This window comes from Vidua chalybeata, chromosome 20 (genome assembly GCF_026979565.1).
Source record: "Vidua chalybeata isolate OUT-0048 chromosome 20, bVidCha1 merged haplotype, whole genome shotgun sequence".
Taxonomy (NCBI): Eukaryota; Metazoa; Chordata; class Aves; order Passeriformes; family Viduidae; genus Vidua; species Vidua chalybeata.
The window spans coordinates 4,378,877-4,394,220 of record NC_071549.1 but is presented as its reverse complement, the minus strand read 5'-3'; the positions used below and the strand labels follow the sequence as shown (position 1 = coordinate 4,394,220).

Genomic DNA, 15,344 nt, shown 5'->3' with positions numbered 1-15,344 from the left:
TGGTTTGTCAGGCTGTTCTCTGCTGCAGTTTGTGTGCAGAGGGACTGTCAGTGTCATGGGGAAACCAGGCTGGACTGGGCTCACCTTCAGCATCTGTGTTTCCAGAGTTTGCACCCCCTGTATGTTCCAGCTTTGCTCACAGAGAGGGTGATGAATTTCAGCCCCATCTCTTTGGAGTCCTTGGCCAGGCTCTCAGTGACATCCAGTAGAATTCAAACTACACATTTTGTGAGTCAAGCATTCAGGTTTACTTGGAAAATTAACACCAGAATGTGGGAGATTTGTTTACTAGACACAGTTTAGCTGCATGGACAATAGAGATCTGTCCTCTCTGGCTCTGTGTCTGGAGGAGTTGGTAGGACAAAGGAAACTATTGAATTGTCCTGCCTAGGGAAGTTGCTTCTTGTTTGTCCTCATCCTCGCTTTTTGGGTTTTAAAGTCCTGCAGGCACTGTTTTATGCAGTTCTTAGAGCAAACAGCCGCCACTTTGAAGATGTGTGGTGGACTCTTCCACAACTTGCAGGTAGTTTAGTAAACCTTGAGCTCAGTAAGAACTGTAGCTCTGTGTTTTCTTTCTGCCCTAAGCAGTTACTGCACATCAGTTTGTGCTCCAGTTTAAGCAGTGGTTTGTGCCATGTGCAGTGTACACAGTGTGAGATGACCATCAGAGGAGGAGGAGGAGGTTTCTTAGCAGGGTTATTCCCTTCTCTGGCTTGGTCAGTGAGAACCTGGGCAGGTACCCCTTGTGTGAGGGGTCCACTGGCCAAATTAGTTATCAGCAATTCAGAGGAAGGGTTAAAAAGCAATTAAATGCTAGTTGGGGATTTATCACTGAAAGCCCAGATCCTGTTGCAAAGATGGTGAAGGTTTGAGCGTGAGAAAGAAATCAGTTGTGCTCTCTTTGCATTGATTTCACCACAGTTCTGCTGGGCCCATTTTCAGCAGATAAGAAATAGCTTCAACTGGATTATCAGCAAAGCAAGGAGTGAGCCTGGAAGTGGGATGTTTGCTCCAAGAGCATTTTGGCTGTGATCTTGAGAGGTTCCAAGTCACATGTTGGGCTGCTTCTGGGAAGATTTACTTTGCACATCTCCAGTTTTCCAGTACAGTGTCAGTGACAGGACATGAGACAAAACACGGAGTGCTGGTCACGCCTGGAACCCCCCAGAAAGTGGGGAATTACTGTAAAATCACAACTGCCTCATGTCTTCCTTCCTCCCATTCTTGGGCCCAAATCAAGCTTGTGCTCTTTCACACCTTGCATTTCTTCAGCACCTGGTGATGTTGGATCCTTTGAGGGTTCCTTTTGGGCCTGGCTGGGGCCTTTGGGCCTGGCTCTGGGCTCTTGCCCCTTGCTGACTGCAGTGCCTGTGTTGGTTCCCTGCAGGTGCAGCTGGAGAGGATCCGGCAGGCAGATTCCCTGGAGAGGATCCGTGCAATCCTGAACGACACAAAACTGACGGACATTAATCAGCTCCCTGAAACATGACACCCTCATGGGCTCCGAGGCTGCGGCTGGGGTTTTTAACTCATCTTTATAGCAACATTAATTATTATTTAACTCTAACCGAGAGAGCAGAAGACAACAGAGGGGAGCGATGACTTAAGTTTTGTTTCTAGAGGGGAAAAAGGTTTCGTACTGGGCAGGAAGAGAGCACAAGGGTGACTTGTAGTGTAGGAAGGAGAACTTTCTAATGGAAACACTAATGAGTGCAGTGTTTCGTGTTCCACTGAGTGGGATCAGTCCTTACATTCTGAAAAACTTCCCTCTTTCAGCCGACTTCGTAACCTAATATAGAGTTTTGGAACATATACCCCTGTCTTTCCCTCTGTTCTTTCCCCCACTACTGTGATCAAAGTAGCTGCTGGAAACTATTGTCCCTCCAAAACGTTGAAGAGCAAAGTGGTTGAAGTTTTTCTGTTTGAATAGTCAGTAACAGTATTCAGCTAGCAGAGAGAATGAGGTGTAGAGTATGCTGTATGAATATTTTATATTAAAATATGACTTTATTAGCAGGACACTGGATATTGATCTTATTTCATAACTCAGTACTTTTTTTTTAAAAAACCATTGGCTCTGTGAAGAATCTGAATGCTGCTGAAATGTGGATATGAGTGAGCTGTGTATCTCCTGAACAGATAAATGCTAATCCAAAAGAAAAAGAACATTGTACTGAGAATTTAACTCCTTGCCATTTTTCTGTTGAATTCAGATACAGAAAGAAAAGCACAAGAAATGCACTGTTTTGTAATCTCTTTTCACAAATGTAATTTAGAATATGGAGCTACAACCGGTTGTTTCTCATCTCCTAAAGCGGAGCAGTGCCTGGAATCCCTTCTCTGTGGAAAAGAAAAACCAAAAAAACAAGCAAAAAACAAAAAGCCCAAACAGCAGAAAGCTGGTAAAAGTCTTGTGCATGTCTGAGCATTGGCCAGAGGTGGTGCAGGTGTGCTCTGCCCTGGGGGTGGCACGAGGTGTGAAGGCAGGAGCTCTCTGGGGAAGGTGTTGGAGGGCAGGTGCTGGGTGGAGCTGTTCCTGACCCCTCTGCCAGGTCAGCCTCGTGTCAGCACACAGGGAACCACTGCCAGACACTCCTGGTCAGGGCACAGATGTGCAGGAGCTGCAGAATTGTGCTGCTGCAGCTTGGAGGGGGCAGTGCAGCTCTTTGGTGTCCTGCACTGCTCAGAGGTGGCTCCTGTGCTGTCCCCTGGTTCTGCCCCAGACAGTTAATTTACACTGAGTAATGTGGCAGCAGAGGCAGGAAATTCTTGTGATCACTCAGTTGCCAGGTTTGGGTTTCTTGTTCTATAAATGTCCAGAGGTAACACGAGCATTCCTCCTCCTCCTCCTCCTGCACTGCTGGAGTTCCATGCACGCAGCTGGATGGATTCCTGAGCTGTTGCAGGTGTTGATGATCCTGGTGGTACAAACCCAATTCTTGAACTTCACAACTCAGTTAAAAGGAGGCTGAAGGAGCAGATCCAGCTGTCCAAAACTTCTTAGTTTTTCCTCCATTCCTTGATGTTTTTTTCTTCATATACTTGGCCAGAGATCTGCTTTTCTTCATCACCTTCAAAAGTGACAGAAAATGCTCCAAACTGCAATGCACATGATTCTATATTTTAAGTGCTTAGATCCTATTTTTAGCAGTGTATATCCTGCTACTGACATAAAGTCAGAACCAGTGGTTTTGAAGAGGAATGCCTTAAAAACAGCCAAAAAAGCATCATACAAGCTCAATTCCTTGCCACTCATTACAAGAATTAAAGCATTTTATTCACCCTAGCAATTAATTCCCTTCATAATCCTGACACCCAAAAGTAATTTTCCCACCTTAGTAATGACTAACAGATGGCAGAGCTCTCATGTCTAGGGATGACACTTACTGTCACATAAAGGGAACGTTGAAGTGTGGCTGGAGTCTTATTTGGCTATTACCAGATTAGGGATTTTTTACTCTTCCTCACTATTTGCTGAACTGTGGGTGACAGCAGCCAGGTCCTGATGCATCAATCCAGGACCAGATATTTTCATTCAGTTTTCCAATGGCTGGGTAGACTTTGGAGACAAAACTACAGGCCTTTAGTAGGAGCTGCAGAACAGAAAGGAAAGCTTTTTCTCTGTTCCCACCCTCCCTTTCCAAAAATTACCGTGTAACAGGTTACAGGGTTAGTTACTGTAACTGGGGGCTACTTCACCTGTGCAGGAGGTGTAAGGAAGCCACCTGTATGGCAAAATGACACCACATTCTGTACCCTCTTCAGCAAGCTGAGTGCTTTAGGAACTGCACCTTGAAGTCTTTCACAGTAAAATACTTTTTAGTTGTGTTTCTGGATGGTCCCAGTGCGAGAGAGCAGGGAAGGGGCTGTTCCTGGCCTTCCAGCATCCCTTACTGGTCTGGCCTGTTCTCAGCAGCCCTGTCTGCTCTGAACAGCCCTGGCTGTGCTGGCTCAGAGCCTTTCAGGTGGTCCAGGGCTGGGGGGCTTTTCCTTGGTGTGTTTTTATGGCTCATGGGCACAGCTTTCCCCAGGTGTGGTGGTGTCAGGGTGAGGTCATGGCTGCAGCCTGGCAGGAAGGAGGCGAGTGGGGCAATTGGTTTGGGCTCCTTGGTAGCCCCGGGGCCTGTGGAGCTGTTCCAAAGGCAGATCTGCAGGCCTGGAGGGTGTGCACTGTGTGCTTTTCCTTGTTTGTGAACCAGGCACTGCACAAGTCCCTGAAGGAACTTCTTTTGGTGTGGAGAGGAGGGCAGGCAGTTCTTGCATGGTTTTTCCTTTTCACCTCCCTGTTCCATCACGCACCCCAACACCTGTGCTCCTGTCTCAGTAACAGCTGTGACCATTTTAGTGTTGGAACACAAGTCACCCTTTTTCACCAACTGCTGTCATGTCAGACTTTTAAACAATTCAGTTTGAAGATGGAACCCTGGCTGTTCACAGAAGTGGTGGGAGATGTGCTCCCTGCAAACTGCTGTCCCTCCTGGGGGAAGGACAGCAAAGCTTCAGCAGCAGCAACTGAGCTTCTGCTGAACTCAAACGGGCCTTTAAAAGCAAAACAAGACAGTGTGTGCCAAATTTGCAGAGCAAATTTAAAAGACTGTAAATGTAGGAAAAGCTCTTGGTGTAGATACTCACTGGATGATGGATTCTGGTGTTGCTGCTCATGAACATGAGAAAACAGATGCTCTTCCTTCCAGTTCTGGGTGTTGTGGAGCGCGGCTGGGGCCGGGGTGGGTTCTCCTGTCTCAGGCAGTGTCACTGCTCAGCTGTGACAGGGGCTGAGCTGTTGGTGGAAGCTGTACCAGGGCCCAGGTGGAGTTCTGTCTGCATTCCTGTACCCGTATAGTCTTAACCTGTACAAAGTGTTCTTGCAGCATGTCTGGTACCCGGTCCCTCCCCAGCAGTGCCGCCCCTGTTTCAGCAGTGCAGTAACTCCTGTCCCCCCCTGAGCTTCACCATGGCACCTTTCCCAAGGGCAGGGGGAGGGACAACAATTACTTACTGTCCACTAGAGTCTGTCTACAGCAGAGACTGAATTGGCCTTGTAATGGCAAGAAGGACTCCAGAGCCATCTTTTGCAAAAGGCAAAGAGTGTTTGGAAGTCAATACTGCATTCCAGTGAGCCAAGCCATTGGTGTCCTGTGCAATCGTGGGTGTAGAATTCTGCTGTCTCCAGGATTCCAGTGTAACCATTTGTTAACTGTACTGAAGGTGTGTCCTTTATGGAGAAAGTGTTCCAAATTAAAAAAAGCTGCTGAAGTGTGTGTGTGCACGGCTCTGGTCTTTCTCTGCCTCCTGCCACAGCCTCCCCCCAGGGAACCCCTGTGGGAACAAGGGTGGGAGACAATCCCAGGATAACCCCAGGGAGCAATCCCCACAGCTGCAAGAATTATCCTTTTACACCCTGAATATAAAACACCTGCAGCACGTCCCCTGCCCATGACAAAAACAAAAACTACACCATGTGAGGAGTCATATCAAAAGTATTTTATTTCACAATTCTTTACAAAATAATATGTAAAAGGTGTATTGTTCAACATACAAATGGTAAATATACAAGGGGGAACACCAGGGACAGGTGAAGCTCATCCAGCCTCTGGGTGCAGGGTCCTCTCCAGGGGCACGTCAGAAGTTCACGTGGCTCCTGATGTCATTGATCTGCTTCACCATCTCCCGGATGTGCTCTCCCCTTCAAGAAAAAATAACCCAAGTCAAAAGGGTGCCCAGAACTAAGCAGGAAGGGAAACACTTCAGATGGTAGGAGCAGTGCCTGTCATCCCCGGCTGGATTGCAGACTGCCCTGGGATCCTGGGGCAAAAAGCACTTCCATACTTGTGCTCAAAGTGCTGCTCTCAGGAGCTGCATGTCCTGTGCTTCAGTCCCTCTCCCCCAGCCCCTCCTGCAGCACGGCTTAAATGACACCTGAGACACCTGAACTGAACGTGAGTGCCAGGGCTCAGGTTCCTCAGGAGGAGCCCAGCTTGCACTTACTCCTCTCTCAGGACAGCCTGGATGCACTTGCTCTGGTAGGCACTGAGGCTGATGCTGGGTTTGCGGGGGCTTCGCCCCTTCTCCATCTGTTTCTGTTGGTATTCCTTTTTCATTTTCACCTGGAGTTGAGGAGAAAAGAGAAGGCCCCAATCAGTGCTGGTCCTGCCTGCCACAGTGGAAGCTTGTTAATTACAGACTGCTGTGTTGTACTGCAATTAATTGGTTCTTTTTGGGGTCAAATCTGTCTGCTTTTGCACTTTCCAGAAAGAGAAGAAATGTCCCTGCCAGGTTGAGGAAGAGGGAGCTCTCTGAGGGCTTACAGTGTGTGCAAAGGTTCTGTCTGTATTCCCAAAGCCCCTTTAGTACATTACTGCTAATTAACACAAGTTCAGCATCACTTTGTTGGCAGGACTCGTCTGTCAGCACTGAGGGAAGAGCTGTCAGGAACCTCCCAGCCAAGACATTCCTCCTCTCACCTGTCTGATAGCATTGCTCAGGTGCTGCAGCTGGTCATGGATTGTCTGCAGCTCCTTCTTCATATCTTTTTCAGTGTCAGATAGAACAGGAAGTTGGGAGTGGAAACTCCGAAGGACTTTCTTCATCCTTTGAAAGCAAGAAATGTCTGAGTTAACTTCCCTGGTACCCAGCTCCGCTCAAACACCTGCAGCCTGGTGCTTTGGCCATGCTTCCCAAGTCTCAGGGGCTTCACCTTCCCCTTCCAGCTGGTCTCAGGTGGCATTTCTGAGCATGGGGCTGGCTCAGGCTGGGCCTGCAGACAGATGACACCAAGCCCCAGCACAGGGAATTTCAGAAGCCCAGTCTTGTCACTAACCAGTGCAGCAGGTCCTGCCCACTCTGTTCTACCACGCCTGCAAACTCTGTTTAACATCAGGTGCTGTGAGGTGAAATAGAGCCCCGTGTGCACTCACCTGTTCATGATGTCTTCTTGCTTCTCTTTGGCTTCCTCATACTTGTCAGCCAAGCGCTCGGCCATTTCACGCAAACTTTTCCTTAAGGTGAGGAAGAAACAGTTCCTTACTTCAGATCCACACACAGGACAAGCCAGGGTGTGGGAATAGGACAAGGAAGCTGAAGAAGCCAGCTGGAGGAGGGAGCAAACCTGCAGGCTTCACTGTGGCTGGGAATGCCTTCACTTGTCACCTGTTCCACACAGGGCCTTGTCCAAGCCACCACCACAAGGTGCATCATTCCTGAGGTTTGAATTGATAAAAGAGACAGGTTCAACTCACCTCTCCTCTCGACAGTAATTCAGATCCTCCAGTTGTTTCTTTTTCTGTCCCCATAGCAGCTTCACTCTGAAGTAAACACATAGAAAAAATAATCAAACCACTTGCAATGAGGTGAATCAGGATCTACACCACAGAGAAAATGCTGGGAGTGGGAAGAACTAAAGACACTGAAAAAGGGCAGTTGTAAGAAAAAAAACCTCCCATTTTGGTCTAATGGTATATTGTAAATAACTGACAAGGATTTGAAGCAGCAGAGACTTAAGGCAATTTTCCTTTGTCAGGATTAGTGCTGAGGTCAGATTTCCTGCCACCCACAGGCCCAGGCAGGCAGAGAACACCACAAGAAAAGTATTTTATCTGTGTGTGTGTTTACCATTTTTTTCTTCCTCTATAAGCCACTACAGAGATCAGCTATTAAACTCACCCCTGCTTTTCCTGATAACTCAGTTTTAAGTTTTGGTATTCATTATTAGTTTTACATTTAGTACATTTACTCATTCACGAGGATTAGACCCACAGAGCAGGGTGAGTGCTCAGTATTTAGTGCTGCTCTGTCACAGAGACATTGGCCAGCACATTTTTATGAGTTCTGCATTACCTTTGCTGAATTTCCTCTTTTGCCAGGTCCTGTTTCAGTATATATTCCTCTCTGAACACCTGGGTGGCTCTGCTGAGGAGCTGAAGGCATTCTTCAGGGGGAGGAGCAGCATCTTTATCTGCAGATCTTAAGATTGAGATTTTTGCCATCTTACTAATATGTTCCTTTGAAAGGCTAAACCACTCCCAGTGTTTATGGTAAAGCTCAGGGGGAGGTCTGTTATGAAGTGAGGGATTACAATGAAATCCCTTTGCTAAAAATATTTTTTTTTTATATGAGGAAATCCCAGGGTAGCTTAAGATACTCCAAATGGAATGGGCCAAACAATGAGAACCTCATCAGCTGAAGGCAGCCCTGCTTTGAGCAAGAGACTGGAGCCAGGTGATCCCCTCCCAGCCTGCACCATCACTGGGCTGGATGCCATCCCCACAGGGACACAGGCACCAGTCAGTGGCAGGAGCTGTGCCCCAGCACTGCCATGCCTAAGGCCACGTGCTGTTCAATAGGAGATGGCCAACGCCCACTGTTGCCAAGCGTTCCCCCTCCAGGTGGCCCAGGAAAACACATTCTGCTCACTTGAGATGCAGGGGGTTGGCAGAGCTGCGCTGCAGGATGCCCTGGATGTGCTTCTCGAAGGAATGCTCCGACTCGGCCACGATGCGCAGCGGGGACACGGCCAGGTCCTTGTCCTCGCTGGTGCACAGCAGGGGAGGGGAGGCAGGATGGACAGTGCTTCTGCCACACAGCAGCACAAGGGAGAACACAGTCAGACCACTCAAACTGAAACCAGGCCAGAGGAACTCCTCCACTGTGGAGTTCCTGTGTTACTGCAGGGGGCTCTAAGAGCAGCTGTTTCAGTTATGCGGTAAATCCAGCCCCAGCAGGGCAGGTAAAGCTCACATCCCCACACCTGTTTGGTCATGGCTCAAACTAGCAAGAATCATAAGTATCCTTTGGCTTAAGGAGAAGAAAGTTCCAGAACTGCAGGCAGGCACTGGAACAGCAGCATGACCTTCTCCACCAAGCACTCTGCCCAGTCACTGCCCACCTGTGTGGAAACAGTGAAATAAATAAAAGGTCTGTAGGAGAACCTGTTATTAACACTGGCTCTGCTGATGGTACCTGTCCTACCTTAAACAGTGTCCAGCAAAAAATAAGCTGAAAATAGTGTCACCCCCTCAAGGTGTTCATTTCATTGTGCAAATGCACATTTACACCACTCTGTATCTTTGCCACCACCTCCAAACAAAGTAACGGAAGCACAAACGAAAATCCTGCTTCTTTTTTTCCCCCTTTCAGGCACACATAACCTCAGCAGCCCATTAAGAATATCCACACTACTGAAAAACCTCAATAGTACCATCAAGAACATTTTTTTTGTCCTAATACTCACTAGAAGTGACCTGATTAATTATATCCCCTACAAACACCTCATCAGCAGTAGGTAACTACTACAGTAACACTTCAGTGCTCAGCGAGTGTTCAGAAAGCAAAACTTCACTGTGTGTCCTAAAAGGTGCAGAACCCTGGGGTGAAACAATCAAAGATTAATTGAAAAATAGGAATATCTTTCCCATGCAGTCATGGACTTCCAACTGAGAACCACATACAAGAGAGGCCTTGTAATGCACTCATAGCTGTTGGTGATGCAAATCATTGTGGGCCCCAGGACATCAGAAACGATCCAAAATCCTCTAATTGGAGCAGGCTGCCTGAAGGGAAGAACACAAAAATTACCCAGTCAGGAAAGTTCTTTGTTCCTGACGTTGTGCATGTTCACTCTTTTGGAAATGCTCCAAGGTCAGGTAAATGGAAGTGAAAATTTCTGCTGGTCTGACAGGTGATTTTCAGACAGAAACACAAGAATTTAAGCTACTACCCTAACTGTGCCGAAAGAATCCTGATACACAAATTGCTCAGTTGTATTGTTTGAAATCTTTTGAGCTTATTTTAATGGCAAGAATGCAGCAAAAGATGACAAATCATAAATATTTTCCATAGCAAGTTCCCAACTTGAAAGCAATTGAGAAAGGGTTTGTTTTTTTACCTGCATGGCAGTGGTTTTGTACAAAGAATATGTTCAACAAAGCACTTCTGTTCTGCTCCCAGCTCTTGTAAACTGTCTTTGTCTTCCTCATCTACAAGGAGACACGTCAGGATGCATCAGATCCCCTCTGCAGGGTGAGGAATTCAGTAGTACCTGATTCCACCAGCCTGTTACTGGCAGATGTTCATCTGTTCCCCACTTCCCTCACTCACCTGAACCAAGGAATTTGTGCAGTTTATTGATCCATGTCAAGCCCACGCTGTGGACACCAGCTTCATGTGTGCAGTGGTATCTAGAGGGACATTTGGGATCTGAAATTGAAGGAGAAAATATAAGACATGGCACTGAACTGAGAAAAACTCACCCTTCACACCTGCACTGCTGATCCTGTGTATCAACTTAGTGTCAGTCAGCTTTAACATCTTAGTGCAAGCACCAGAAACAGAAGTACATGTGTTAGAGTCTAAAATATTGATGAGTTGTTTTGAACCCTTCCTATCAGACCACATCTGCATCAATCAGATAGGTTTTCAATGGCAGATTATTAAAACTAGCAGATCAGCACTCTGCCAAGCTGCTTGCTCCCAAAGATCCAGACAGACACTTTGTCCTGCCCCCAATTCCATGGGATAAGCAGATCCTTCCCTCAGGATCACTCTCTCCACAGCATTCCCTCACACTCATTGGTCAGCACAGATGCAGAAACTTCTACTTTATAACCCTCAGATGACAGAATTTAGTACTGACCATGTGTAATCTGCCCTTGAGCCAACACTGGAGCCCCTCCCAGGCTTGCTCCTTTATTGAGGGCATCAGGCAAATCCTTACTCTGACCCCCTGTTTGTCTGACACCAGTGAGAACATGCAAATAACTGGATCCTAAACACATGGAATAAAAAGCCAGGAGCTGAACAACAACCCTACCTCGGTGCAGCTTGATTGGGCAAGAGAAGTCAGACTCCAAAGGATCTTCCTCATCTCCTGTCGCCAGTTTCAGTGCAAGTTCCAGCTCAACACATTCAAACACGTAAAGGGAAGGAATAAGATCAGATCTTGGGTCCCAGGACTTTTCTGACTGTAAAGAGCATTGAATTTTTCTGTCAGACATCACTTAAATAGGAATGCCAACATAAACAGCATCAAGAAAGAGCTATGAGTTTTAATTGTCAAGGAATGTAGTTCAAGTTTACTTAAAAAAATTAACTCAGACCCAGGGTTTCTTAGAAAATCCTCCTTAAATTAGATCCTAGTATATTTAATCAAAAACTGATCTACTGTCAGGGTACCCAGGACTGGGAGTTAAAATAAAAGTGTCAGGGAGCCACAGGGACTGGCTGAAACAGGAGAAAGACTCACTACCTCATTCCAAAAGAATGCAGCTTTGGCACTTGGCACACACTTCCAGGCATCCTGCCACCTTGCAGCTGGGAACTTGGATTAAAGAAATAAAAATGCCTACAGAAAAAAAACCCAAAGCAGGACAAGTACCTGCTCATCGTCCTCCTCTCCATCCAGCACCACGCAGTGGTAGAGCATTCCCGACTCGGTGGCAATGACCAGGATGTTTGGAACGCAGGGCAGGCACAGCACGGCGCAGGCGTCGTAGCCGTAGTTGTCCTCGGCAGCCGGGTGCATGGGCAGGGGGCCCAGCAGCTTCCCCAGGCTGCCCGTGCTGCAAGGAAGATGGGTTTGTTCTCAGCACCAGCTCTGCAAGGGGACTTCCCACAGCTGTCAAACAATGGCTTGGAGTTCTAATTCCCAATAGACTTCTGCAGACTGCAAGTCTGACCTGCAGCTCCTTGGCGGAGATCTCAGAGGAGAAATCAGAGCTCATTTTATTACATTTTATGCTTTGAAACCAACCAAAGCTACACTGCAAAAATTCAAGAGGAAACATTTTCATACAAGAACACAAAGTACTCATGGGAAGCTCAAGTTAATGATTACTCAGCTGGTTTCTTGCACTTCACAAGCAGCATTTTGTGCTGTGGCATTTCTTTGGGCAGAACTTCAGATGGACTAAGGCCATCTCACTGCCTGCAGACAAATCTCTTCAGTGATGAGGCACACAGAGCTGCTTCTAACCCAAGTACCACCCTCTCTAATATTCAGCTACACAAGATCAAACTTGTAAGTCTTGCACCATCTTCTCAGTTTTCTAAAGTAATTCCTTCTTGTAGCATGTTTATATGCTTGATTAATCATCCTGACTTTCCATTGCAGAACATGCCTGTTCTAAGATCCCCCTATGCTCTTCAGATATTTCTTTTCCTAGGATGCCCCTGGCTCAATGAGCCTCATCCAAAGCTAAGGATGTCTGTGCTGTGAACTGAAGGCCACAAAATACACTGAACAGCCTTAGACCCACTGATCTTTTTACAGCCCTGTGTCTTCATATCAGATTGCTGGTGGTAAATAATGCACAGTGCATTCTGAGCAGTGGAAGCTGCACCCATAATGTTTGGATGAGAAAGGATGACACACTGGTTTTGGATTCCAGTCTGTCAGCACTGCCACAGAGACAGAAGATAAGTCAGCCCAGCATCCCTCACAGAGTCCCAGCCAGGCTGAGAGGTGACTCTCTCACCCCAGCACCGTATATCCAAGCACCCTGTGAGCCCTGGGGGTCAGAGCCTACCTCTGGAGCAGGCTGATGTAGGTGAGGAAGGTCTCTCCATTCTCGTAGAGGATGTACAGGGGGTAGCCCAGCACCTCCTCGCTGCCACGCTGGCCCAGGACGTGCTTCGGCACCGGCACCTGCGGCCCGAAGTCGAAGGCCACGGCCGTCTCGCCCAGGGACGCTGTGTAGGCTCTCCTGGGACAGGGCAGAACCAGTGGGGTCAGCGAGGACTGAGAGCACAATGTTTAACGTGGCCCTGAGGGATGTGCTGCCAAACCCCTGCCAAACCCCCATCCCACCCAGCAGTGCCCTGCCACGCGCCACTGCCAGCAATGGAAGGGTGTAAGTGACACCCCAGGCATGGCACATGGGTTCTGCAGTGCCCCACAGCTTCAGAGGACACAAGAGGGGTTCTGGTACTTCCTGTGAGGGACACCACTCTGTGCTGCGAGAGTTCTGTTTCCAACCAGGCCAAGAGGGAAACAAAAAGATAATCTATTTTCTACATTCCTCATTCAAAAACCCCTTCTTAACCCCATCTTAACGTCAACATGTGTTTTTGAAGCTGCTACTCTGACAAACACTTGACTATACAGTTTGTCACCACTTTGTTTTAGAAGGATGGGGGAGAGGAAAGAAGAGAAAGAAGAGAAAGAAGAGAAAGAAGAGAAAGAAGAGAAAGAAGAGAAAGAAGAGAAAGAAGAGAAAGAAGAGAAAGAAGAGAAAGAAGAGAAAGAAGATGGAAAAGTGTAGGTACTCTGCAGTGAAGAATTGCTAGCACTACAGAATTCATATGAGATTTTCAGGCACATTTATCACTTATTCATTAAAAACACAACTGAGAATACTGAGCTTACTCCACAAAAGCATTTCAAAATACAAGAAGCCACACCAACCCTGTTTTGATTGTAAGAGTCTCCTCCTCAGTGTCCGAAAGCACAATCACTTTGATGGGTGTGTGAGGCACCTTCAGACTGTAAAACCTGGGCAAAGAAACAGCAGCCATGTTCACTCTGCTGGCAGTGCTGCACATTCCCTGCTGACACAGGAACATCAGCCACTCTCAGTCTGAAATTCCTCCCATCCTACTTTTTTAATGCTAACTCTGGTAAAAACGGCAGGATGCAAATTAAGTGACAAATTAAGACTGGACATGACAAAAAAACCACGCTTCAGATAATCAATCACAAATGGAGCTTACCTTATGGTGTTATCTGATGTCAAGAGCACAATGTGGGGCTCCATGGTGTCACAGGGGTACCAGGCTGCATGCTTTAGAGTCAGGGATGTTGAGCTGGTGAAGAACCGTTCCGCAATAGGAATGGTGCTGGAATACAGAGCAGAAACTTGCACTGTGACCAGAAACACACGAGCTACTTCTAAAGGCAAGTGGGGGCAAGAAGAGCTAGAGACACAATGAAAAGGTTTCAGAGTCTTTATCTGTACTACTCTGAAAGTTGGAAAGCAGCTTTAACTTGAAGCCCTCTGTTATTTCTCTCCAAACATCTGCTTTTAGCTGCCCCATCTCTGGACATGTCCAAGACCACATTGGGCAGGGCTCGGAGCAACCTGGTCCTAGTGGAAGGTGTCCCTGTCCATGGCAGGACTTGGAACTTGCTGGCCTTTAAGGTCTCTTCCAACTCAAAGCATTCTGTGATTCTGTGAAAAGGTAGAGAATACTAGAGGAGCGTCTCGCTCCTCAGCAATTGCTCCTCAGCAATTGCAGCAAGTTTAGAAGATCATTTATTTGGGTCACTTGACAAGCAGCAAGTATTTGAGCCAAACTAATTTCATTTGTGACTGCACCACAACCCCAATACAACCTGTACCTTCCACCAGTGCCTTCTGTATCTACCTAACCCAAAGAAAGGGAGGCTGTGGAGGAAGAGCGGCAGGACAAGGGTGTCATTAACCACCTGAGGTCTCACACACCTGCAGTTCACGGTGGATTTCCCACCTTCAAACTCAGAATTCTTGCCCCAGCGTTTGGGCAGCTCCAGCACCATGAGCCCCTTGGTACCAATGAGCGCCACATGGTGCTGGGCGGGGCTCAGCAGCGTCTGGTGCACGTCGAAAAGGGGCGGGTTTATGCACAGGAGAGTCTGAAAACAGAAATGTTACAGGGAAGCACAAGCCGTTCACTGACGGAAGTACTGCTCATCTTTATTTTGGATGATTTTCACGGCACGGAACGAGGCACAAAGCGGTGGGTTCCTTGCGGAAGGACACCCCAGGGCGGGCTGAGGGATGATGACGCTCCTTCAAGGAACAGACACCCTCAGCCCCGTGCCCACCATGGCTCTCCTCGCCTCACACCTCGCAGCCCCTCACGCCCCTCTTCCCGCACGGTCCGCCCAGCCCCTCACACCCCCTCCTCTCCTCACGGCCCCTCGCACCCAGCCCCTCCCTACACGACCCCTCATCCCCTCACACCCCGAACGCCCCCACCTCCTTATCCCCTCAGAGCCCCCCCAGTTCCCTCACACCGCCCGCCTCAGCCCCTGCTCCCTTCAGTTCCCCCCCCCTCGGCCCTCCATCCCCTCGCCCCGTCCCTGGGCGCGGGCCGCACCTGGTACCGGCCGAGCGCGGCAGGGTCGGTGCCGCCGAGGCGGCGCAGGCCGACGGCGAGCAGGGCGGCGGCGGGCCCGTCCCAGAGCAGCAGGTCGGAGCCCAGCCCGCACAGGAGGTCGCGGAGCCGCGCCGGGCGGGGGGCGGCGGGCGCGCGCTCGCGGAGCCGGCCGAACAGCGCGTGCTGCGGCAGCGCCGCGCGCCACTGCTCCGCCGGGCCGCACTCGGCCGCCATCGCCCCGCGCGCCGCCGCCCTGACGTCACCGCCCGCGC

General features: G+C 48.6%; 2 protein-coding genes across 2 annotated transcripts in view; one reads left to right on the top strand and one right to left on the bottom strand.

The window, feature by feature from the left end:
• RABEP1 (rabaptin, RAB GTPase binding effector protein 1) overlaps positions 1 to 5,256 on the top strand; it is a 47,596-nt gene extending 42,340 nt beyond the window's left edge. The window contains exon 18 of the mRNA XM_053961217.1: positions 1,388 to 5,256. Coding sequence (XP_053817192.1) covers positions 1,388 to 1,489 — 102 coding nt within the window. The 3' untranslated portion in view covers positions 1,490 to 5,256. The remainder of the gene's footprint in view (positions 1 to 1,387) is intronic.
• Positions 5,257 to 5,462: 206 nt separating this feature from the next.
• On the bottom strand, positions 5,463 to 15,306 carry NUP88 (nucleoporin 88). The gene is made up of 17 exons (XM_053961437.1): positions 15,073 to 15,306; positions 14,436 to 14,605; positions 13,705 to 13,830; positions 13,400 to 13,486; positions 12,522 to 12,698; positions 11,372 to 11,555; positions 10,808 to 10,958; positions 10,096 to 10,194; positions 9,884 to 9,974; positions 9,447 to 9,548; positions 8,413 to 8,571; positions 7,837 to 7,962; positions 7,239 to 7,304; positions 6,918 to 6,998; positions 6,465 to 6,591; positions 5,989 to 6,107; positions 5,463 to 5,686 (listed from the first exon to the last, which is right to left on the bottom strand). The coding sequence occupies exons 1-17, from the start codon at positions 15,304 to 15,306 to the stop codon at positions 5,623 to 5,625; spliced, it is 2,163 nt and encodes a 720-aa protein (XP_053817412.1). The 3' UTR covers positions 5,463 to 5,622.
• Positions 15,307 to 15,344: the final 38 nt, after the last annotated feature.